Genomic DNA, 24,855 nt, shown 5'->3' on the forward strand with positions numbered 1-24,855 from the left:
GTGTGACAAACAAGCTGAGTCTAAACTTCCCTTGAAATAGTACAGAAATTGGGGATTTAAATTTGCATTGCTACTTTTCTGACTATTCATAAAAATAAGACAGCTTTGCCATATGTCAGTTGTTTTAATCATGCCCCATATCTCTCAGGAATGTGGATACATTCCTCTGCACTTTTTTTGGTTCGGTTTCATGCTTATGGCACTGCTTAGTTTTCATTTAAACAGCATCCAAATGTTGTTTCTTGTCAGGAATTCTTTATCAGAACAGTTTCCTTCTTAAGGGTGTGGTCTGGTTACTGTCAAATTTTCCTCTTTCCCCGTGGTGCCTTACTCAGGAAAAGTTTTCATTAGATAATAAATATTCCCTTGTATGGAATCCATTTAAATCATGCTTTAGTGATTTTTCAGAATAAGATATGGTGTTATTTTTAGCAGAAGACTTGGCCCTCACTCCTCACTATTTAATGAATAAGTGCAAAGGTTATTGCTTTGACAATAAATGTGTTTCCACTGCCCGTCAGCTAATACTCACCATTCTCGGTATTGTTCCCTCAACAGGCAATGCCATGCTGTTGAGGGTGTTGCCCGCAGTGTATGAAAAGCAGCCTCAGCCAATCAACAGACACCTGACAGAACTGCTGGCCTTGATGTCTCAGCTGGAACAAGCAGAACAGTACCATCTTCTCCGGCTTTTGCATGTAGCTGTGAAGAGAAAGCAACCAGAGGTAAAAAAGCAAAAGCATATCACGTATTTGATGGTCCACACAACCAGGAATGTTTCTGGGTATGAGAACAGGATACGTGCTTCAGTTCCTGTGTGCCCAAACACATCCATCTTTAAATGAAAGCACTCATTCGCTTTTTCTAGAACCATGTAAGTGAGGAGGTGACGGCAGAGGTTGGGTACTGTGTTATGGTTCCCCAGAAAAACAGAACCAGGATGCATATATTGTGAGAAATTGGGATTGGCTTACATGACGATGAGACTGAGGAGTCCTGCAGTATGCCATTTGTAAGCTGAGGGCCCAAGAGAACAAGTGGTGTAGTTCCGGTCTGAATCCAAAGGCCTGAGGAGCAGAAGAATCAAAGGTGTGAGCCTTGGTCAGAGTCTGAAAGCTTCAGAACCGGATGGCTGGTGGTGTCTGTCTTGGTCTAAGGCAGGAGTGGACCAATGTTCCAGCTCAACCACTCATACTCAGGCCCTCAGCAGTTTCGAGGAGGCCCACCCATATTGGGAAGGGCAATCTGCTTTACTCATTCTACCAATTTAAATGCCAGTCTCATCTGGAAACACCCTCAACAAACACACACAGAATAATGTTCAAGCAGGCATGTGGGCACTCCATGACCCAGTGAAGTAGACACATAAAATTAACCATAACAGGCACAGTACTAAAAACAGAACAAAGGTGAAACCTGTCACTATGGCAGAAAAGCTTGAATTGAAGTTGAGTGTGGCCATGCAGTCCAGGAATCTGGTTTCTCAGAAAAGGCCAAGGAAATGCCCTGTGCATGGGGAAATCAGCCTGGAGTGACAGCAGAGCCTTGTTTTCTAGGTAGCAAGTTAGTTGCTGATTTTTTAGAATCAAATAAAAGATTGAAATAATTAGGATGATTGTGATTAGCAGTCACAGAACACCCAACCCATGTTGATTTAAATAATAAAAGGAATTTATTAGCTAATTAGATGGGGTAGAATGCCTTCTGATGAGGTGGTTGATCCAGGAGCTCAAATAATTCAAACAGAACAGTTTTCCTATTCTCTCTTTCTCAGATTTGATTTCTGATTTTGGGTTCCATTTTCAGCAGGCTTTCTCCTTGTGGGCTCCATACAGGTCCAAGGGGCTCTCGAGGAACCATGCTTCTTCTATCTTCCCCCCACCACCAATATCCAAACAAGAGTCCTGGTATTCTCTGTTTAGGACACACACTGTACCCCTGGCGCTTCTGCTGACCCCCAGTGATACTCAGATAGAGACTAAAGACTGCTAGGAAGGGGAATTAGAAACGGATTACAGAAAGTACGCAAACATGTGCTCAAGTGAAGATTGAAGGTCAGCCCAAGGTTTTCTCAATCATGGTTGCAACTCTGTTTCATTTCCTGAGTGAACATTAAGGTGAATACTGGAACATTTGAAGTCAACATTCAAACTGTTCAAAGAAAAGCAGGCAAAATGGTCATATGTGTAATTAACCACAGTAGGCTGCCAATACCTGGTGGTAAGGAATCATTTCTTCTTTTCTTCTGTATCCCAGACCTTGGCATAGTACCCAAAAGCACTCAGTAAACATTCATGAAATGAAACAGAACAAAACAGGGTGATAAATGTTCTACAGATGGTACAAACAGAAAGAGGGGCAATAAATTCTGTCTTAGGGAGAAATAGGTAACATGAAGATTCACAGTGGGAAGGGCCTCAGGACTAGACCTTGAAGAATGGGAAGTTTTGGTCCAGGTGGAGCAGAGGGGCAAAGGGCCTTGAGGAGGTGGAGACAAGGGTAGATTTGGGAAGGGGCCCTGGATTCCGCCTTTTTCCAGATTCTCAGGTGATGCTTTTCCCTCTGCTTCAGACCATGCTTTGAGTAGCTAGGTAGGAGGTTGGGCAGAGGACTGGGACATCTATGTTACCCGGTGCGCATTTTTGCTTTTGCGCTTAGAGCAATATATTGTCATTACTTTTGCATGACTGTCTTTCCTAGTGCGCTCTAAACTCTTTGAGGGACATAGGACCCGTGTCTGCATATTCACATGCATTCCCTAACATATTCCTGCACACACAGTAGGATTTAAATAAAAAGTTGCTGATTTCAGGGAGGAATAAATGACCAGAAGAGACCAAAGAGCCTGGAGACCATGGAGAACCAGGAAAAGATGTTAAGGTTCCGAAGGGTGAAAAGTAACTCAACAGGATCGAGATCTGGAGAAGTAAAGGACCTCGGAGACAGGAACTGAACTTAGCTTTGACAACCAGGGACTCTGCAGGGCACTGCCTATGTGGGTAGGGTGGGGAGTGGTGGCCCTCTGTTATGGACTGTGTGTGGAGGTAAGGTTAGGAACTGACTGCACGAGTGCAGAAGTTTAGAGAAATAAGGAGAGCTAAAATAAAACCAGTCACAATGAAGAGACTGCAGATGTGGAACAAAGTACTAGCTAGAATCAGGGGCTAGAGGAAGTTGAAGAATGAATACCAGAGTGTAAGTGGAGGAGTCAGTTTGGGAAAGAATTAAGGACAGAAAGTTGGAGCAAAACTGTAGTAGAGTTTGGGCAAGGAATAGAGTTGAGGGATCCACTAGATCACCTAAGTGGAGGCTTGGAGTGAAGGGAGCAGAATGGGTGGGGTATTTGTTTCCCAGCCCTGCTGAAACAAATGACCACAAACTTGATTTAAGACAGCACACATTTATTATCCTCCAGTTCTTGAGATCAGAAGTCCCAAATGGGTCAGCAGCGTTGCACTCCTTCTGGAGGCACAAGGGGAAAAATCTGTTTCTTTGCCTTTTTCCAGCTTCTGGAGGCTGCCCGCACTTCTCAGCTCCTGTTCTGCCTCCCTCTCACCTCTGCTTTTCTCATAACATCTCCTTCTCTGACTCTGAGCCTCTTTTCTCCCTCTTCTAAGGGCTCTTGTTGGTGCCACCCAGATGATCCATGATTAGCTCTCCATCTCAAGACCTTGAACTTAATTATACCTGCAAAGTCCCTTTTGCTGCACAAGGCAACATCATCACAGGTTCTGGGGATTAGGGTGTATATACATCTTTGGGGAGTCATTATTCTGCCTACCACAGACAGAATCTGGGGACCAGATGATATGGGGGAATAGGGAGGGATGACCGAAACACCAAACTTGGTTTCATAAAGGAGCCAGCTGGCATGCCATTTTATTTGCAGCCTGCAAGCAAGAGCAAAACATAGTTTTTGGAAAGGCAGGGTCAATAAAAATTCTAAGGGGATCTAGGGAGAGTCACTTAATTCAATTTATCTCCCATGGGCTAAAGGCTGTACATAAACGTAGATGAAACCAGCAGGAGGCTCACTTATAGGAAGGGGAAGGGGAAGGGAAAAGACTTGGGGTCTTCCAACCTAAAATGATGGGATTCAAGAGTAATGGTGGCACCATGGGTGAAATTCAAAGAGGTCTCATCAGACATCTGGTTATAGCTCCTCTCTAGCTGAGACACAGAAAAAGGCATTTATAATCAGACCCCTGACCACAGTCTGTTCTGATGGGGCCTCTATAACTCCCAGCACCTTGAACAATTACGGGATCCTAAACACCCATGGTTGGACACTCTCCTCTCAGTGCACTGAGTTTTTATATACATGCTGTGTTCTTCTGGAATGTTCTTACCTCCTCACCACTACCACTCTTTCTGGGCTGACTATTCCTAGTCCTTAGACAAGCACTTCTATGTCAGTTCTTGCCAGGAATCCTCTGACTCCTTCCTTCCCCACATCTCTGCTGTAGCAAATTTCACACTGTAATGAATCTGTCTCTACTGGACTCTCTCTAGGCCATCTTGGCTGTGATGCAAATGCTGGAGACATGAAGACCACTTTGTTCACCACTATGTGCCTGAGGCCTTGCATAGTACCTGGCACACAGAAGTCACTTCATGAATATTTCTTAACACAGATGAGTTAGTATTAGTGCCTAAATTTGCAGAGGACCTTATCATTCATAAAGGACTTTTTTTTAGCATCTAATCCTACCAATCATCTAATCCTACCAATTTATTTATTTATTTTAATTTTAAGATATTATTATTTATTTGTGACAGAGAGAGATAGCAAGAGAGGGAATACAAATGCGGGACAGTGGGAGAGGGAGAAGCAGGCTTTTCTCTAAGCAGGTAGCCCAATACAGGGCTCGATACCAGGATGCTGGGATCATGACCTGAGCCAAAGGCAGACACTCACAACCAGACACCCCTAATCCTACCAATTTAATTTACTCCTACCAATAACTCTATGATGTGTTTTTTTTTATTTTTTTAAAGATATTTATTTATTTGAGAGAGATAGAGAGAATGAGAGAGAGAGAGAGAGAGAGAATGAGAATGAGTGGAGAAAGGTCAGTGGGAGAAGCAGACTCCCCGCCAAGCAGGGAGCCAGATGCAGGACTCGATCCGGGGACTCCAGGATCATGACCTGAGCTGAAGGCAGTCGCCCAACCAACTGAGCCACCCAGGTGCCCCTATGATATGTTATTTTTTTCTCTATTCTACACCAGTCAAAATGGATGTTCTGGGAGGTTAACTTGCCCCCATCACATAGGTAGTAAGAAGTAAGTGACAGATCTAGGACTCTCATCCCCAACCTCCTTCTCTCTCCTTGTCTGGAGAAATAACCAAGTTCAATTCACTGTACTTTGCAGCTATTGTATTTTTTACAAATTAAAGTTTTGTGGCCATCCTGCATCAAGCAAGGCTGTGGTTACAATTTTTCCAATAGCGCTTGTTTACTTTGAGTCTCTGTGTCACATTTTCATAATTCTTGGAATGAGTCAAACATCTTCATTATTATTATATTTGTTATGGTGATCTGTGATCAGTGATCTTTAATGATATTATTGTAATTGTTTTGGGGTACCCCAAACTACACCCATAGGGATGCAAACTTCACAGATAAATATGTGTGTTTTGACTGTCCCATTAACCCTCCATTCCCCATGTATCTCCCTATCCCAGGGCTCCCCCATGCCCTGAGACACAACACAATTGAAATTAGGCCACCTAAGAACCCTAGAAAAGCCTCTAAGCGTTCAGGTGAAAGGAGGAGTAGCAGCTCTCTCACTTTAAATAAAAAACTAGGCATGAATTAGCTTAATGAGGAAGGTATGCCAAAACCTGACATAGGTCAAAAGCTGGGCCTCTTGTGCCAAATATCGATCTCTTGGCTAAGTTGTAAATGTAAAGGAAAAGTTCCTGAAGAAAATTAAAAGTGCTACTCCTTTGAATGCATGAGTGATAAGAAAACAAAACAGACTTCTTTTTGCTGTGGAGAAAGTGTGAGTGGTCTGGATAAAAGCTGAGACCAGCCATGACGTTTTCTTTTTCTTTTTTTTTTTCCCTTGTTCTAACTTCCTTTTTTTTTTTTTTTTTTTGTTTATTTTCAGCATAACAGTGTTCATTGTTTTTGCACCACACCCAGTGCTCCATGCAGTACGTGCCCTCCCTATTACCCACCACCTGGTTCCTCAACCTCCCACACACCCCCCCCCCCCCGCCCCTTCAAAACCCTCTGGTTGTTTTTCAGAGTCCATAGTCTCTCATGGTTCATCTCCCCTTCCAGTTTCCCTCAACAATCCCTCCTCTCTATTTCCCCATGTCCACCGTGTTCTTTGTTATGCTCCACAAATAAGTGAGACCATATGATACTTGACTCTCTCTGCTTGACTTATTTCGCTCAGCATAATCTCTTCCAGTCCCGTCCATGTTGCTACAAAAGTTGGGTATTCATCCTTTCTGATGGAGGCATAATACTTCATCGTGTATATGCACCACATCTTCCTTATCCATTCATCCGTTGAAGGGCATCTTGGTTCTTTCCACAGTTTGGCGACCGTGGCCATTGCTGCAATAAACATTGGGGTACAGATGGCTCTTCTTTTCACTACATCTGTATCTTTGGGGTAAATACCCAGCAGTGCAATTGCAAAACAGGAAAAAATATACAATGGAAAAAAGACAGTCTCTTCAATAAATGGTGCTGGGAAAACTGGACAGCGATATGTAGAAGAATGAAACTCGACCATTCTCTTACACCATACACAAAGATAAACTTGAAATGGATAAAAGACCTCAACGTGAGACAGGAATCCATCAGAATACTAGAGGAGAACATAGGCAGTAACCTCTTTGATATCAGCCACACCAACTTCTTTCAAGATATGTCTCCAAAGGCAAAGGAAACAAAAGCGAAAATGAACTTTTGGGACTTCATCAAGGTCAAAAGCTTCTGCACAGCAAAGGAAACAGTCAACAAAACAAAGAGACAACCCATGGAATGGGATAAGATATTTGCAAATGACAGTACAGACACAAGTTTTATATCCAGGATCTATAAAGAACTCCTCAAACTCAACACACACAAAACAGATAATCATATCAAAAAATGGGCAGAAGATATGAACAGACACTTCTCTAATGAAGACACAAATGGCTATCAGACACCTGAAAAAAATGTTCATCATCACTAGCCATCAGGGAGATTCAAATTAAAACCACATTGAGATACCACCTGACACCAGTTAGAATGGCCAAAATTAGCAAGACAGGAAACAACGTGTGTTGGAGAGGATGTGAAGAAAGGGGAACCCTCTTACACTGTTGGTGGGAATGCAAGTTGGTGCAGCCACTGTGGAGAACAGTGTGGAGATTTCCTCAAGAAATTAAGAATAGAGCTTCCCTAGGACCCTGCAATTGCACTGCTGGGTATTTACCCCAAAGATACAGATGTAGTGAAAAGAAGAGCCATCTGTACCCCACTGTTTATTGCAGCCATGACGTTTTCTTAAGACAAAGCCTAATGCAGATCAGTTCTGCGAAAGTGGAGAGAGGCGAGGAACCTGCGGAAGTGAAGTTTGATGTTGGAGCTGTAACAAGCCATGCAGATGATCGAGCTAAGAAAATTCATGAAGGTGGCTGCACTAAACAACAGATTTTTCAGTGTTAATAAAACAGCCTTCTCTTAGAAGAAGTAGCTGTCTAGGAATTTCATTGCTAGAGAGGAGAAATCAATCCTTGGCTTTAAGACTTCAAAGGACAGGCTTCTCTTTTGTTAGGGGTTGCTGCAGTTGGTGACTTCAAGTTAAAGCCAATGCTTACTGACCGTTTTGAAAATTCTAGAGCCCTTAAGAATGATGCTAACTCCACTCTGCCTGTGCTCTAGAAATGGAACAACAAAGCCTGGTTGACAGCACATCTGTTTACAACATGGTTTACTAAATATTTTAAGCCCACTGTTGAGACTTACAGCTCAGAAAAAGGAAGAGAAAGAGAGAGATTCCTTTCAAAATATGATGGCTCATTGACCATTCACGTGGTCACCCAAGAGCCCTGATGGACATGTACTATGAAATCAATGTTTTCATGCCTGCTAACATGAGTGGATCAATGAGTGGATTTGAACTTTGAAGTACTACTACTTAAGAAATACACTTCATAAGACTGTAGCTGCCATACATAGTGATTCCTCTGATGGATCTGGGCAAAGTAAACCGAAAACCTTCCGGAAAGGAGTCACCATTGTAGACATCAGTAAGAACATTCATAGATCATGAAAGGAGGTCAAAATATTAACATGAACAGGAGTTTGGAAGAAGTTGATTCCAACCTTCATATATGACTTTGAGGGATTCATGACTTTCCTGGAGGAAGTAACTGCAGATATGGCAAAAATAGCATGAGAACTAGAATTAAACAGGAACCTGAAGATGAGACTGAATTGCTACAATTTCATGATAAAATTTTTTAAGATATGAAGACATGCTTCTTTTGGAGGAGCAAAGGAAGTGGTTTCTTGAGCTGGAATCCACTCCCAGTGAAGCCGCTGTGGAGACTGTTGAAATGACAACAAAGGATTTAGGATCTTACATACACTTGGTTGATAAAGCAGCAGCATGATTTGAGAGGATTGACTCCAGTTTTGAAAGCAGTTCTACTGTGGGTAAAATGCTATCAAATAAAATTTCATGCTGTAGAGGAATCATTTGTGAAAGGAAGAGTCAGTCGATGTGGTGAATTTCATTGCTGTCTTATTTTAAGAAATTGACACAGGACCCCAGCCTTCAGCAGCCATCACGCTGATCAGTCAGCAGCCATCAACATAAAGACAAGACCCTCTGCCAGCAGAAAGATTACAATTCGCCGAAAGCTCAGTTGATGGTTAGCATTTTTAAGCAATGTATTAACTAAGGTATATACTTTTTTTAGACATAATGCTATTGCACACTTAATAGACTACAGTAGAGTATAAACATAAATTTTATATGTGCTGGGAAAGCAAAAAAATTCATTTGAATCCCTTTATTGGGCCTTTCACTCTATTGTGGTGGTCTGGAACCTCTCATGGTGTTCCTGTAGGGTTCCCAGCTGGTTACAGGAAGCAGAGGAGGGTAAACAAGGGGCACTAATAGTTGTTAAACTAATGGCAAGTTCTGGACACTGTGTAGGTGTTTTACAACTTTATCTCACTTATTTGCCACAACAACTTTTCCTTTGGTCAACAGAGAAGTCAAAGTTTGGAGAGGTTAACAACTGTGGTGGTAGAAAGGAGTGACAGTGAAGTGGGTTTTCACAATCTCTTCTTTACCAGCTCCTCCAGTTTTCATATGGGCAGTGTCTGTTTCTCCCACTGTTCATTACAGTCATATTGTCCTCCCTAAGACTGCCTCTTACAGAAGATCTGTGGCTGTCACTGGTTAGGTAACTTTCCTAAAGCCATAGATTTAAGGCTGGGGTACATTGTAAACCCAGTCTAATTCTAGCTGTTGAGATCTTTTGGCCTCAACACCCTGGAAAAAGGTTGTCAGGCTGTGTCTTATGAAGCAGATGGGAATTCCAGAGGGCACAGTAGACAATAGCAGTCAGAAAGGTGAGCTAGATAGGAGAAGAAGGAATAAGGAAGACTGAATGAGGAGGAGGAGAGAGTGAAAGCGGAGTCCCCTAGGCATTGTGAGTGCTGAGTGTGAATCCCAGAATGAAGAAACAAGGGTTTAGGAAATTCACAGCGATGTGAATGGACCCTACCTGTGCCAGGGCCCTAATGGGGGAAGAAGTTAGAGCAGGGGAAAGACCCAAACCTTTGTTTCCCATCAGCATTCCCCTTCATGTTAAAGCAGCCCCCACCAGCTTCCTATGGCTTATCACACAGCTCTTTGGGAGCTCATACTTGATTACTGAGGTGTGCAGGCAGTGAGCCAGAGAAGTGCCAGAGTCACCTTCTCTCTCTCACATTCCTTAATTAGACAGTGGGCAAAAAAGAAGCTGGTCAGGGGTGGGGGTGGGTGTTGTGGTCAGCCAGGCGAGTGGGTTCCCTTCCTCCATTGCTGCCCTCTGGGTATCCCTCTTTCAGGAAACTATCCTTTGTAGCTGGAAGGAGGGAGTTCCTGGCTGGTAATTCAGGCTGGAACCTCCAGAGAATCCTCAGGGTCCATTTGTAGGAAAAGGCTGGGTGGTCAGTTTTCCAAATGGCCTTTTGGGGCTAAGTCTGTTTTCTTGGCTGACATAAGCCATGCTGTAATCTAGCCAACAAAAGAAAGAGAATTTAGTAACACATAAGAGCCCATCTGTTATTATCCCCAGGATTTGGGCCTCTAGCCCCAACCACACAGAGATGAGTGGCAGAAAATAGCAATGTCAGCCCTCTGTTGATTAATGTCCAAACCCAGAGGAACTGCTTTTGTGGTCTGGCTCCTAGAGGAGAGAGTCATTTTCTTGGACTTTCCCTCAACAACTTTGAGCATTCCTATTCACGTACCTAATCCTGCAGCACCTACCCCAGCATCATCTGGCTGACGATACTCAGAGGTCACTTTTGGTATTTATTTAAAATAAGAAGCTATTTGCAGAACATTAAGAATATGGAGTGATGGAATATATAGTCTGTTCTACAACAGTCTTTGGAGCAGAACAATCATTTTAAGAATATATATTTTGTCAGTATGGTAAGAGTGATTAGCAAAGGAGGAGTGACAGTTATTACAGAGTTTAGGAGATTAATAGATTGTTAATGCTGGCCAAATTAATTAGAAGATAAAATTGAGCCTGAGGACCAATTTAAGAGGGAGTACATAATCACACATGTACACACATGTACACACAAACAATAGCTCTACCTTTTATTCTATGCATAAGAATTGAAGAGTCATTTGTTGCCAATTAAGTTATGGTGCTATGTGTTCAGATGGTCCTACCCTCAAGGTCCCCATGGCCTGGGTTGATGAGATGCAACGGCAAAACTTGAGGTCAATGACAAGATGCTAAATCTGTCAGCAGACTGCTCTGGGAGCACAAAAAAGACAGTGATTAAGTCTGCCCTGGAAGGAGTGCACAAGTCAGAGATAGGTGCCTATCTTTAAAAGTACTTACTTTAGAAGGTCCTGATCTGAGCCTCATCTGCATGTTCTCCCAATTTCCATGTATTCTGTCGCCTATTAAATGTAGTGCAGGTAACTGGGACCTTGGAAATCTTTTCCTATGTATCATCTCCTTCCTGCTTCCAGGGATTCAGCAGGCCTGGTCCCTGGATCTGTTCTCCCAAGGAGCCGTGCTGACGGTGTGACCCCACAGGCCTGAGGCGTGTTCCAGATGAGCTTGCATATGTGGGCTGGGGTATTCACATACATGCATACAAGACTCCTTGCAGGGCAAAGCTGGGGGAGAAGGAGAAAAGAGGGACAAGAAGGGTGGTCTAGGGGTCATTTCTCTCTGGTCCCTATACCCAGGCCAAAACTTCCAAATTCAAATCAGGCCTCTTAGATTGTTATAAAGGTATATGTGTCAGGTGGAGGAGTAGCTGCTGAGTATTTGAGTGTGTGGTATGACGACCTTTATTTGTCCTCTAACCCCTGGTCCTGCATGTGTTCGAGTGGGCTCTGGGGAATGTTTCCCATAAGTAGAGCCATTTGAGATGGGCTTTGAAACCGTAAGTGTTCTCTCTGTGTTCGGGCCAGCTGTGGGTGATCAGTGGCATGTCTCTGGGTCAGAGTTCATGGTGGAAGAGGCAGTAGATATGCCCATCAGTGAATGCCATGGCATTGGGAATTCCACCTGTATGCCATGAGAAATCTCTGAAGTCTTGACATGATTCTAATGGGGTTTTAGGACAATGACAACAGAATAGAAGGAAGAGAGATTTGAGGCCAGGAGGTCAGTTGAGAATCTCTTTCAGAGGTCTGTGCCATGAGGTTTATGGCCTGAACAAAGGCCATGTCGGCTTGCTCTCCTCCAGCCACTGATGCTGTCTTAGTGGCTACTCTGCTCTCAGTCATGACAAAGTTTTCTCTGAGACATGAAGCAGCCCCAAATGAAGCAGCATGAAAGAAAGCAGCCTAAGGAAATGCCCTGTGTTTAGAAAATAAAATTCCTTCTTATCCAAGAATTATCTATCTAAAGCCTGAAGTACCACTTGCTTTTCATATGTGTGATAAACTTCAAGAAATATCTATCCTTTCTATCACCATCATAATAAGCTTTGGGCTATCAGGAAATGGCAAAATAATCAACTTTTGTTTAACTGGTAAAATTACTTTGTTTATGCTATTCAAGGCTTCTCTTCTCTTTGCTTCTATGGGTTCAACTCTGCCTAAACGTATATATTCACCATAAGCCAGCTAGCTAGCTTGCTTGCTTGCTTGTTTTTCCTTTTGTTTTTTTTTTTTTCTTTATGGGAAAATGAAAACAGTATTTTCTTGCAAGGCTTGGGATGTATGGCTAGAGTTTAAATAAAATTGGCATGGCTAGAAGCATGTGTCACAGAGACCTTCATGTTCCAGGAATAGGACATGAAGTGTAAGGACTAGGAAATGGAATTTTATAGAATGGGGCAGGAAGTGTGTAAGCATTTTCCATTCCTAAAAGACTCGGGTTAAGTATGGTGCCCTGACCCAGAGCAGCTGGCTGACACTTCTGCCTCATGTGCCAGGGATCTCTTGTGGTTTCTCCTGAAGGACATATAACCGCTTCCAAATGCACAGGCAGCATTTATGGAACTGTACGTTCCTATGTGCCATATACCAGAAACTAGGCCTGGCCCTTACTTAGCAAGTACTGGCTATGAGTATCAAATTTAAATTTGTACGTAGGATAATTTTAGTCATCTCAAAATGTCTCTTTTATGTCCCTATTAGTTATGTTGTATATGACATGTGATAACATGTATGTTAAACAGTATGTGCAACTGTTCAACGCTGTGGGGTAGAGTGTGGAGGTTATTCAAATGCTACCCTATAAAATCATTTAGACTTGTCTTCCTTTGATTTGTGCCTCAAATATTTATCGACTCATTTTATGGCCAGGCTTTGTGCTAGGCTTTGGGTGTGCAATGGAGTACAAATTAGAATTGAGTCTTGACCTTGTGGAGTTTTTAATCCAGCCTGCAAAGCAGACATCTAGAGCAGCAATATGAAGAAAGCATGAGAAGGGTTTGTTGGGAGCCATTTAGGATATGATAGTGGCCTCAGCCAAGACACTGGACTGAATGGGAAGAGAAGGAAGTGGAGGAAGGCTTTTAAAGGAAACAGCAGCTAATCCATGGTCTCAAGAATGAGGAGTATCAAGCAAAATAGAATAATAAGAATTATAGGCAGAGTCGATCACATGAGTTAAATACTAGATACAAGAGAAAACTTAGCAGATCAAGAAAAAATTTTTAAAATATCAACATGGTTAAAGTATGATATGTGATAGGGTCTAGATGGAAGAGGGTAGAATAGGTAAGATAAGTCTAGAAGGATAGATTGTCATCAGTTCAGAAAAGATATGTTAAATCTCTATCTGGAGAGCAATGTCAAATTAGTGAAGTTTGTTAAGCAGAAGAAGGGTTACCATTGTGGTCACAAAGCAGAAAAGGAATTGAGTGGATGAGACTGAAGACAGAGAGAATAGTTAGAAAGTTGTTGGAATAATGCAGGTTCAGGATAAGGGGATGGATCAGTGGTTTCAGCTTAGAGGTACCTGCTGGCAGTACTTCCCTGACCCCAGCCTGAATGAGGTCCCCAGGACATGTCTCACAGGTCTCACAGCACCTTGAATTTTTCCTGTATGGCACTTAATTAGAATTTATGATTATGCATTTCCTTTGTAATTATTTGTTTTACGGAATGTCTTCTTTACTAGACAGTGAAGTATTCCACAAAGTCAGACTTATTAGCAGCCGTAACACTGGCACCTAGAACACTACCTTGTAAATAGGGAGGATTCAATAAATATTTGTGAATGAGTGAGTGGGGAGATGAATGAAAATGAAGGGAAGTGGAGAGATCTGTGAGATACCTGGGAGGTGGAATGAACCACTTGGTGGTTGCTTGGATGAGGCTCTGATGAGGGAGAAACAGCTGTCAAAAGTGACTCCCAAATTTCTGACTTGAGTAGCCACAGATAATGGTGCCATTTATGGAGAAAAGAGATACTTAGAGCTAGCTAGAGAGGGATGTGGGGGAAGTATGTTTTTGGCAGGAGGTGAATTATAAATTTAGCAGGCCAAGCTGAGTATCAGAGTCTGTTTTAATACTGGAAGCTACATTTCAAGTTGACCTTACCAAAAAAAAAAAAGTAACAAATCAAAAGAGCAAACCAACATCAAACGAAATCAACATAGTAGAAATAGGGATGGGCAAATTGCTTTTACTTTGTTGTTCAGTTTTCCACAGGTTATCCTTTCTAATTGTTTATTCTAACAGACAAAACAATTCATCGAATTGTTAGCATGCATGTGTCTGTGTATTAACATAGTGACTTTATTCCACAAAAAGTCACATTTTCTTTAATATGAGTTATTGCATTTTTATATTCACAAAAGCATTCCAAGTCAAGAAAGCAACATTAGGGTATCAGGAATATGGTAGAAATTATTTTACCTTGGTAATCTTTTTTATCTTAGTACATTTTTGTGATCAAAATGGAAAATTGAAGAAAATGTTAAAGCTCTTTCCTTCTTCCTTATTTTTATTATTAAATATTTCCAAGGCATACTTCTCCAACTTGAAGATGTTCAGTAAAGTCATCAAGGATCTTTGACATACTTATACCATATTGTCCTTTAAATTATAGCTCTCATGGTGGGTTGGAGGAAATGTAATATTCCTGGTGAGGACATAACACATCAAAACTTGATTTATTGAATAGCAGTATCTAAACATTTTTGTAAACTTTACTCTCCAATAGCACAGCACAGATGAAAAGAAACTGAATCCTCTGAAACTTTATCATAAATTTTAAATTCCAGATGTGGGGGATATGTTTGAGTTGCAATGAGGGCAATAATCCCAGAATGTGTTGACTTTAGATTTCATGCAAAAAATATTAGATTGATTCTGATTTAATTAATTTTCTTCCTTGTTTCTCTTCTCCTCTCTTTCCTTTTTGTAGGTGGCTAAGAAATGCATTCCTTTCCTAATCGGGCATTTGAAAGATTCGACCCATAATGATGTCATCCTAAACATCCTCATAGAGATAGCAGGCTACGAACCTGTGGCTTTGAATGGTTTTCTTCCAATACTGAAAGAGATTGGTGAGAGATTCCCCTACCTCCTCGGACAAATGGCGAGACTCTATGGAGCTGTGGGGCATGTGGATGAAGTAAGTTTGGGTTTTTTCTCTCTGTTTCCCTAAATTCCATTGCCGCTTCATCCGTTGGGGCTGTTGGAGCTCCAAATTTGTCCTGGAACTTCTCAGAGTTCCCATTTCTCTTTTAAAACCTTTTGCATGGAGAGTGGTCTTTGGATCAAGGGCGCATTATAGCAGGGCTAGGTGGAAGGTTCAGGAAGTAAGGATCTCATTGCTGGAGTGTCACCTAGGGAAGGGGAAGGATTAAAATGGGGAAAGCGCTAGGACAGACTCAAGACCACTTTGTAATAACAATAACCAATAAAAGGGTTGTGTCTTATTTCTGGTTGCAGTTTTGCTCAATGAGAAAACCATCAGGAAGCATAAGGTTAGGTCTCAGACATACCTATTAATAAGATCCCATAGCTATACTGTCAATAAATGCCTGAATTCAGTATCTTTTGAGCCCTCTGGATGATGTTACTTGGAAGAGTGAAATAAATGTTTGTGCATGTTTAAAATGCCTAGCCTAAATATTTGCATAATAGAATCTTTTGGCAGGAACAGCAGGATGCCATCAGTTTGTGGGGATTAGGCGACCAAGAAACATTTCCAGAAATTCAGGTTCTGAAGGGTATGCATACATGCATGTCTGTCTGATGATTTTACATTGGGATTTAGGATTTTTATCTTTTTAAAATTAAAGTAAATATGTAATTGATAGAAGGAAGCTTTTACTTTCACCCCCTTACATATAATACAGTTTCCTATAAGATAGATATAAATTGTACAACTCTTAAAAGGGAATTCACGGTTCATCAAGTTCAGTCCCTTAATTCTAAAAACTAGATAAATTGAGTGACTTACCCAAACTGAGACTGGGTCAGTTGGTGACCCAGCTGGAGTTAGATCTTTGCTATCCTGGGCACTCTTTTCAAAGTTTGTCTTAGAATGGACCTTTGGTTCTGTTTTATTTTATTTCTGCTGAGATTTGCAGATGGCCTAGTGAATGAGAGGCTTCTTTCTGGTGGAGGGACTTTCTCTAGTTTCCCAGAAAAATGTGGGAGAGCAGAGCACTCAAGCAACTTCTAACTGTCAACATGAGGGGGGATCTTGTAAAAGGATTACTTTGCTGTGGACATGCTGCTTAATATAATCTTGTCCTATCCACTGCTGCTGAGAATGTCTCACACCTGCCATGATATGCTTTCTGGTAATACTTTGCCATGCCTGTCACCTTTGCTGCCAGAAGAACCCACTGGTGTGCCCAAGTGCTTTTAGAACAACTTCAGCTGACAGCTGTTCAACTGAATCTGCTGACCTTGCAGATTTTTTGTAGGTACCAAAAAATTCAACCTCTGATGTGTGAGGCCCTGGAATCTTTAAAACTCTTCCTGCACTTTAATGGTAATTCTTTTCATCACTAATACACTTATGATCCATTAATGCATTATAATGCATACTGGAAGTGAAAGAACTTCCCACAAAATGTAATCTGGTTAAAAACAACAACAACAAAAAAAAAACTAGCCATACAGTTATGTCACTGTAGGTTTACCTGAACTAAGGCTAACCTGACAGAGAGTTGCCTGTGAGGGTGACATTTGTGTGACTCTGGGTGGGTGCAGAGAAAAGGAGAGGAGATCCAAAGAGCCTGAAGAATCACTTATTTCTGAATTCAGAGTATCAAAATATTTGTCCCCCCAATCCCCTCAATCTCACATTCTCATATGTCCATGAAGGCATCTGTGTTTGAGGGAGAAAATTTTTTTCTGGTGGTTCTGACTCACCTTCCCAGCAAAGAACAATTCTAGATCAAATACCTTCCAAATATACCTAGATATCAGGATTGCATGGGGAGTTTTTAAATAATATAAGTTCATGAGACTCATAGAAAATCTACTAAATCAGAATCTCCAGCAAGGAGACCCAGGAATCTGGATTTGCAGGAGTAATTCTGATGTAGCTGTCAGGATCAGTATTTGAGATCCCTTGACGTAAAATATTTAAAGCATATTCCATCTTAAATTTAGAATCAGGCCTTCTCCATTACTCTTTCTCTTTCCTCCATCAAGCTATGTCAATCAATTAAAACTTTCCCAGACTACTGATACAAGCAGTTTAGATTAGGTATGGTTGAGAGTAACACAAAAATTCAACACAATAGTGGCTTAAACAAAGATAGTCATTTATTTCACTTACACTTAATTAAAGAAGTCTTGGAAGCAGTCCGTCTAGAAATTCATGTTTCAGAGACCCACCCTTGAGCACACCAGAGAACACATAACTTCTGTGTCACAGTCACAGTCACAAGGTGGTTATTTATCTTTACCCATCAAGTCAGTATTTCAGCCATAAAGGAGGGGAAAGGAAAGAAAGAAGACTATCTTCCAGATAGTCAAATACAACCTACTATTCATATCCCACTGGCTACATAGAACAAAGTTACATGTGACCATACCTAGCTGCAAGGGATGCTGGAACATGCAGTCTGAATTCAGGTGGTTACATATCAAGAGAGAAGGGTGGAAATAATAATAGAGGGCAAATAATGCCTCTGTTGCAGCTTGTCAAGTCAGAGTTTGTCTTCTCTCCTCAAAAATAACATCCTTGAACAGGTTTACCTCCCTTCTGCTCCGATAGTCTTCATTTCATTATTCTATTTCATTTAAGGTCAGCCTGACCAAATCACCTATAAATGTCAGTATGGCTCCTTTACTGAGAAATAATGCTCTTTTTATTTGTTTCTAACCCCTAAAATATCATCATTAGAAATTCTTTCTTTTGACTTTAAAGAATGATAAAGTTTGGATGTCCCGAGAACACGTGTAGTAGTCTAAGCAGCTCTTGATGGGTTCATTTGGTGAACCTGTTCAACTTTCTAAAAATCTCACAGAACCATTTCCCAAAGACCAAAACCAGCAAGGAAGATATATATGTATGTGTATTTCTACCTAACTCATTCTAAAAGGAAACGTGAAGTTACTGAAGGACATTGCCAGGTGGGCCTGAGGGCAGAAGTTAGAGTTCTGAACACCTATGGAGATGGGAATTGCAGTAAGGAGGGAGCAGCAGGAATTTTGTCTCAAAAAAAAAAAAAAAAAAAAAAAAACACGCCACGAAAAACAAAAAACAAAAAAACCACCATTTTCCGAATGGAGAACTTGTTCTATAGTGAGATAAAGAGACATGGGAATATATGAGACATGGAAATATTTAGAGTATTAATGGTAAGATGGCCATCGGACCCTAGTGACCTCAGGTCCTAGTCCTCTTTCTCATCCTGTCCTGCCTAAAAATTGACTTCATTTAGAAATTTTTCTCCTTGCACCAAAATAGGATTTTCAGATGTATTCAGAGTTTTCAAGTATCAGATGATAACATTGCTAGGATTTAAATGATTTTAGAAATACAGAAAAGCAAATCAAACTTTGAGGGTCTTCTTCTAACTCTGAAATGCATAATCTGTGACTGACTGGAGCATACTGTTCTATCCCTCCCTTATTGCCTGGCCTCCAGAAAACTGAACTGTTAGATCCTTAAAAGAAATAGGTGAGACTCCTGGGAGTATGCAGTCATCAGGCCAGGGAGAGTCTTGGAGTAGAGCTAGCCTGGAATCAATTGCATGAATTATTAACCAACTTATGCCTCAACTTCTGTGTTTGCATGAGGCCAGGAATGAGAACTGCAAGACCTGGATACAGAGAACCAGACCAGATGTGCCTGTCTTTCATATCAGGGCTCATGTGGGTGGGCACACTGTTATCAGCACCTTGAGAGCAATGTAACAGTGTTTCCATTTGCATTGCAAACAGCAGGGAGAGTTGTGTACATAAACCAAAAACTAAAACCCTACAGATCGTTATTCTCTCTATCTCTCAAATGACCTAAGAGATCTTTTTTTTATCCAAATTTAAAGGAAACTGAACTTAATAGCTGTATGGTGCTTGTGTCACTATAGGAGGCAACAGAGTGCCTCATGAACAATTTTCAGGTTTGTGCTGACACTCAAAGCACATCTACTGGAGGAAGAATAAAAAGGAAGGACCATAGGCCAGAAAAACATGCTTCTGGGCAATGATGCATTGTTGTCCTTGAGGTGCTCTTTCCTGGGCACTATCAAGTAAGGGACACAAATTGTTTCCATCATGTCAGGATTCACCCCACTGGATGCTCAGTTGAAGCAGATGCACAAGTAAGAAATATTACTATATTAGATGTGTCTTCACATTAGCCAAAATGCACAGGTCCTTTTGTCTTTCTCCAATGAGAAGATTGTAATGGAGACCTTAGGAGACAATAGCAGCTCCAAAGAATCCAGCCCCAAAGTGCCTAGAAGTTTGGTGCCAGCTACCACATCTCTGGACAACACTTGATTGACTCAACGCAAGACCAAGGAGGCCCTAACCTGACCTAATAACCACACAGGGACCAAACCCTGCCCACAACAGGAAAAGAGAGTCATTACAAATCACTGGGCTTAAAGCAAAGTGGCTCAGGCACAACAGTAGGGCACACACAATACACACAGGAGGCACTCTTAAAGCACCAGGTTCTGGTGAACAGGGGACAGTGCCCTGTAGGGCACTACAGAAACTCTTCTTCATAAGGCCACTACTTCCAAGAACAAGAGATGTAGCTGAATTTCCTAACACACAGAAACAGGCAGAGAGTTAGACAAAATGAAGAAATAGAGGAATATGTCCCAAATGAAAGAACAGGACTAAATCAAAGCAAGAGAACTAAACAAAACAGAGGTAAGCAATATGCCTGAGAAAGAATTTAAAGTAATGATCGTAGTGATACTCAATGGACCTGAGAAGAGAGTGGAGGACCTCACTGAGATGCTTAACAGAGAGATGGAATACATAAAAAAGAACCAATTACAGATGAAGAACTAAGTAACTGAAATTTTTAAAAATACAAGAGGAAATAAATATAGACTGGAGGAAGCATAAGAACGGATCAGTGACCTGGATGAGAGAGTAATGGAAAGCAATCAAGCTGAACAGGAGAGAGAGAGAAAAAATAATATAGACTGAAAATAGATTTAGGGAATGCAGTGTCAGCATCAGGCATAATAACAGTCACATTATAAATATTCCAGAAGGAGAAGAAAGAGAAAAGGGGGCAGAATAGCTGACAAGTTCCTGAATCTGAGGAACAGAATCCACATCCAAGAGGCACAGAGAGCCCCTGACAAAATCACCCCAAAGAGACCCACACCAAGACACATAGTAAGTAATTAAAATGATAAAAAGTAGGGATAAAGAGAAAAAGTAACAAGAGAAAATAAAAGAGTTACATACGAGAGAAACCCCATAAGGCTATCAGTGGATGTCTCAGCAGAAATTCTGCAGACAGAAGGGGTTGGCATGATATACTCAAAGTGCTGAAAGGGAAAAAATCTGCAGCCAAGAGTACTTTATTCAGTAAACCTATCATTCAGAGTAGAGGAAGAGATAAAGAGCTTCCCAGACAAAGAAGGTTAAAGGAATTCATGACCACTAAACCAGCCCTACAGGAAATGTTAAAAAGCAGTTTGAGGGGCGCCTGGGTGGCTCAGTGGGTTAAAGCCTCTGCCTTCAACATGGGTCATGTTCTCAGGGTCCTGGGATCGAGCCCCACCTCGGGCTCTCTGCTCACCAGGGAGCCTGCCTCCCTTCCTCTCTCTGCCTGCCTCTCTGCCTGCTTATGATCTCTGTCTGTCAAATAAAAAATTTAAAAAAATCTAAAGAAAAAAAAGCAGTTTGAGTGGAAAGGAAAGACCATAAACAGGAGTAAGAAAAGTAGAAAGCACAAAAGCAGTAAAATTAAGTATATCTATAAAAATCAGTCAAGGGGTTCACAAAATAAAAAGATGCATGGTATACCAGATACCTAAAACATTGGAGAGGGGGAGAGAAATAAAGAATGAGTTCAAACTTCAGTGACCATCAAGGTAATACAGACTGCTCTATGCAGAGGATGTTATATACAAACCTAATGGTTACCACAAATCAAAAACCAGTAATAGATATGCAAAAAATAAAGAGCAAGGAACCCAAATATGTCACTAAAGAAAGCCAGCAAACCATGAGAGAAGAGAACAGGAGAAGAAAGGAACAGAGAAGAATTACAAAAACAACCATAAAGCAAGCAACAAAATGGCAGTAACTGTATACTTATCAATAATTACATGAATGTAAATGGACTAAAACCTCCAATCAAAAGACATAGGGTGATCGAATGTATAAAAAAGCAAGACTCATCTATATGCTGCTTATAAGTGACTCATTTCAGAACTAGAGACACAAGCAGATTGAAGGTGAAGGGATGAAAAAACACTTATTATGCAAATGGAAGTTTAAAAAAAAAAAGCCAGGGTAACAATACTTATATCAGAAAAAATAGACCTTAAGACAAAGATTATAACAAAAGATGAAGAAAGATTCTGTAAAGTCATAACTGGAACATTCCAACAAGAAGATATAACAATTATAAATATTTATTCATTCAACATGGGAGGACTCAAATACATAAAGCAGTTATTAATAAACATGAAGGAGATAATAGAAAAAAACACAATATTGGTAGGGGACTTTGACACCCTACTTACATCAATGGACAGAACATCCAAACAGAAAATCAACAAGCTTTCAATGAAAAGCTTCCAAATTCATTTTATGAGGCTGGCATTACCCTGATAGCAAACCCAGGGAAAGACACTACAAAAAAAAAAAAAAAAAAAAAAGAAAAGAAAACAAAAGGCCAATATCTCTGATGAACATAGATGCAAAATCCTCAACAGAATACTAGCAAACTGAATCCAACAGTACACTAAAAAACATAATGCACCACTATCAAGTGGAATTTATTCCTGGGATCCAAGCGTGTCTCAATATTCATAAATCAAAGTGGTACATCATATCATCAAGAGAAAGAATTAAAATTTTAGGATCATTTCAGTAGATGCAGAAAAAACATTTGACAAGGTGCAACATCCATTCATGATAAAAACTTTCAATCAGGTAGGTTTAGAGGGAACATACCTCAAAATAATCAAGGCCATGTATGAAGAGACCACAGCAAACATCATCATACTCAATTATGAAACACGGAGAGCTTTTCCCCTCAGATCAAGAACAAGACAAGAATCTCCACTGCCACCACCTTCCTTTAACGTGGTACTGGAAGTCATAGCTATAGCCATCAGACAAGGAAGGGGCATCTGGGTGGCTCAATTGGCTGAGAATTTTATTTTTAGTTTCAGCGTGGGTCATGTTATCAAGGTTGTGCGATCGAGCCCCGCATCAGGCTCCATGCTCAGTAGGAAATCTGCTTGAGTTTCTCTTCCCCCTCTCCCTCTGTCCCTCCCTACTCTCTAAATTAAATAAATAAATCTTTTTTTAAAAAAGAAAAAGAAATGAAAGACCCCTAATTTGCTTAAAAAAAATAAAACTTTCACTATTGCAAATGACATGATATTATATATAAAAAAACCTTAAAAACTCCAGCAAGAAAATACTGGAACTGATAAATGAATTCAATAAAGTCACAGGATACAAAATCAATGTGCAGAAATCTGTTGCATTTCTGTACACTAATAATGAAGTGGTAGAGAAATTGCAAAAACAATTCCATTTACAGTTGCTTGAAAAATAATAAAATACATGGGAATAAACTTAATCAAGGAGGTGAAAGACCTGTACTCTGAAAACTATGAAACACTGATGAAAGAAATTAAAGATGAGACAAAGACATGGAAAGATATTCTATATTCATGGATTATAAGAACAAATATTATTAAAAAATCCATACTACCCAAAGCAGTATTAATGCCATTAATGCTATTAATGCTATAGAATTAATGTCATTCCTATCAAAATATCAATAACATTTTTCATGTAACTAGAACAAGTAATCCTAAAATTGGTATGGAACCACAAAAGACCCTGAATAGAGAAGGCAATCTTCAAAAAGAAGAACAAAACCGAAGATATTGTAATCCCAGGCTTCAAGATACACTACAAGGCTACAGTAATCAAAACAGTATGTTACTGGCACAAAAATAGAGACATAGATCAATGGAAAAGAATACAGAGCCCAGATAGAAACCTACATTTATATGGTCAATTAATCTTTACCAAAGGAGGCAAGAAGATGCAATGTGAAAAAGACAGTCTCATCAATAAATGGGAAAACCAGACATCTACATGGAAAAGAATGAAACTGGACCATTTTCTTAAACCATACACAAAAAAATTCAAAATGTTTTCAGGACCTAAATGTGAGACCTGAAATCATAAAATCCTAAAAGAGAGCACAGGTAGTAATTTCTTTGGCATTGGCTGTAGCAACATTTTTCTAGGTATGTCTCCTGAGACCAGGGAAACAAAAGCAGAAATAAACAATTGGGACTACATCAAAATAAAAAGCTTCTGCACAGCAAGGAAAACCATGAATGAAACTGAAGGGCAAACTACTGAATGGGAGAAGATATTTACAAATGACGTATTTGAGAAACAGTATCCAAAATATATAAAGAACTTGGCACAACTCAACACCCAAAACCAAGTAATCCAATAAAAATGGGAAGAAGATATAAGCAGACATTTCTCCAAAGAAGATACCTAGATGACCAACAGACACGTGAAAAGATGCTCAACATCTCTCTTTATCAGGGAAAAGCAAATCAAACCACAATGAGACACCACCTCACACCTATCAGTATGGCTAAAATCAATACTCCCAAACAACAAGTGTTGACAAAAATGTAGAGGAAGGGGAACCCTTGTGTACTGTTGTAGGAAAGCAAACTGGTACAGCCACTGTGGAAAACAGTTTGGATGTTTCTCAAAAAGTTAAAAACAGAACTATTATGTTATCCAGTAATAGGTATTTACCCAAAGGTAAGAAAACATGGATTCAAAGACACATGCACCCCTATGGTTATTGCAGCATTATTTGTAATAGCCGTATTATAGAAGCAGCCCAATTATCTACCCACAGATGAGTGGATAGAGAATAAATAGGATATATAAATATAATAGAATGTTTCTCAGCCATAAAAAAGAATGAAATCTTGTGATTTGCAGCAACACGGATGGATCTAAAGAGTATAATTCTAAGTGAAATAAGTCAGTCAGAGAAAGACCAATACCATGATTTCACTTATAGGATGAATTTAAGAAACAAAACCAAAGAAGAAAGGAAAAAGGAGACAAACCAAAAAACAGATATTTAACTACAGAGAACAAACTGATGGTTACCTCAGGGGAGGTGGGTGGGGGGATGGGGGAAATAGGTGATGGGTATTAAGAAAGAGTACACTTATCTTGATAAGCACTGATTAATATATGGAAGTGTTGAATCACTATTCTGTACACCTAATATTTGCAACTAATATAACTCTGTATGCTAACTATACTGAAATTAAAACTTAATAATAAAATAAAAAATAAATTTTTTTGTCTATAAATAAATAAAAGGTCCAATGAACCCTCTCAAGATGAAAATCTTGCAGGTGGGTGTTTATTTTCTATCCCTGTTAGTCCATGTCTAGTCACCAAACAAGTATTTCTCTGATTCAATGGGAACCTAATCATA

The 24,855-nt window shown here is 40.3% G+C and overlaps 1 protein-coding gene across 2 annotated transcripts in view; it reads left to right on the plus strand.

The window, feature by feature from the left end:
- The window catches only part of VEPH1 (ventricular zone expressed PH domain containing 1), a 243,943-nt gene that overhangs the window by 66,839 nt on the left and 152,249 nt on the right, over positions 1 to 24,855 (plus strand). For both annotated transcript variants that reach the window (XM_046003913.1, XM_046003914.1), the window contains exons 5-6: positions 559 to 725; positions 15,091 to 15,300. In XM_046003913.1, coding sequence (XP_045859869.1) covers positions 559 to 725; positions 15,091 to 15,300 — 377 coding nt within the window. The remainder of the gene's footprint in view (positions 1 to 558; positions 726 to 15,090; positions 15,301 to 24,855) is intronic.

Source organism: Meles meles, chromosome 4, assembly GCF_922984935.1.
Source record: "Meles meles chromosome 4, mMelMel3.1 paternal haplotype, whole genome shotgun sequence".
NCBI lineage: Eukaryota > Metazoa > Chordata > Mammalia > Carnivora > Mustelidae > Meles > Meles meles.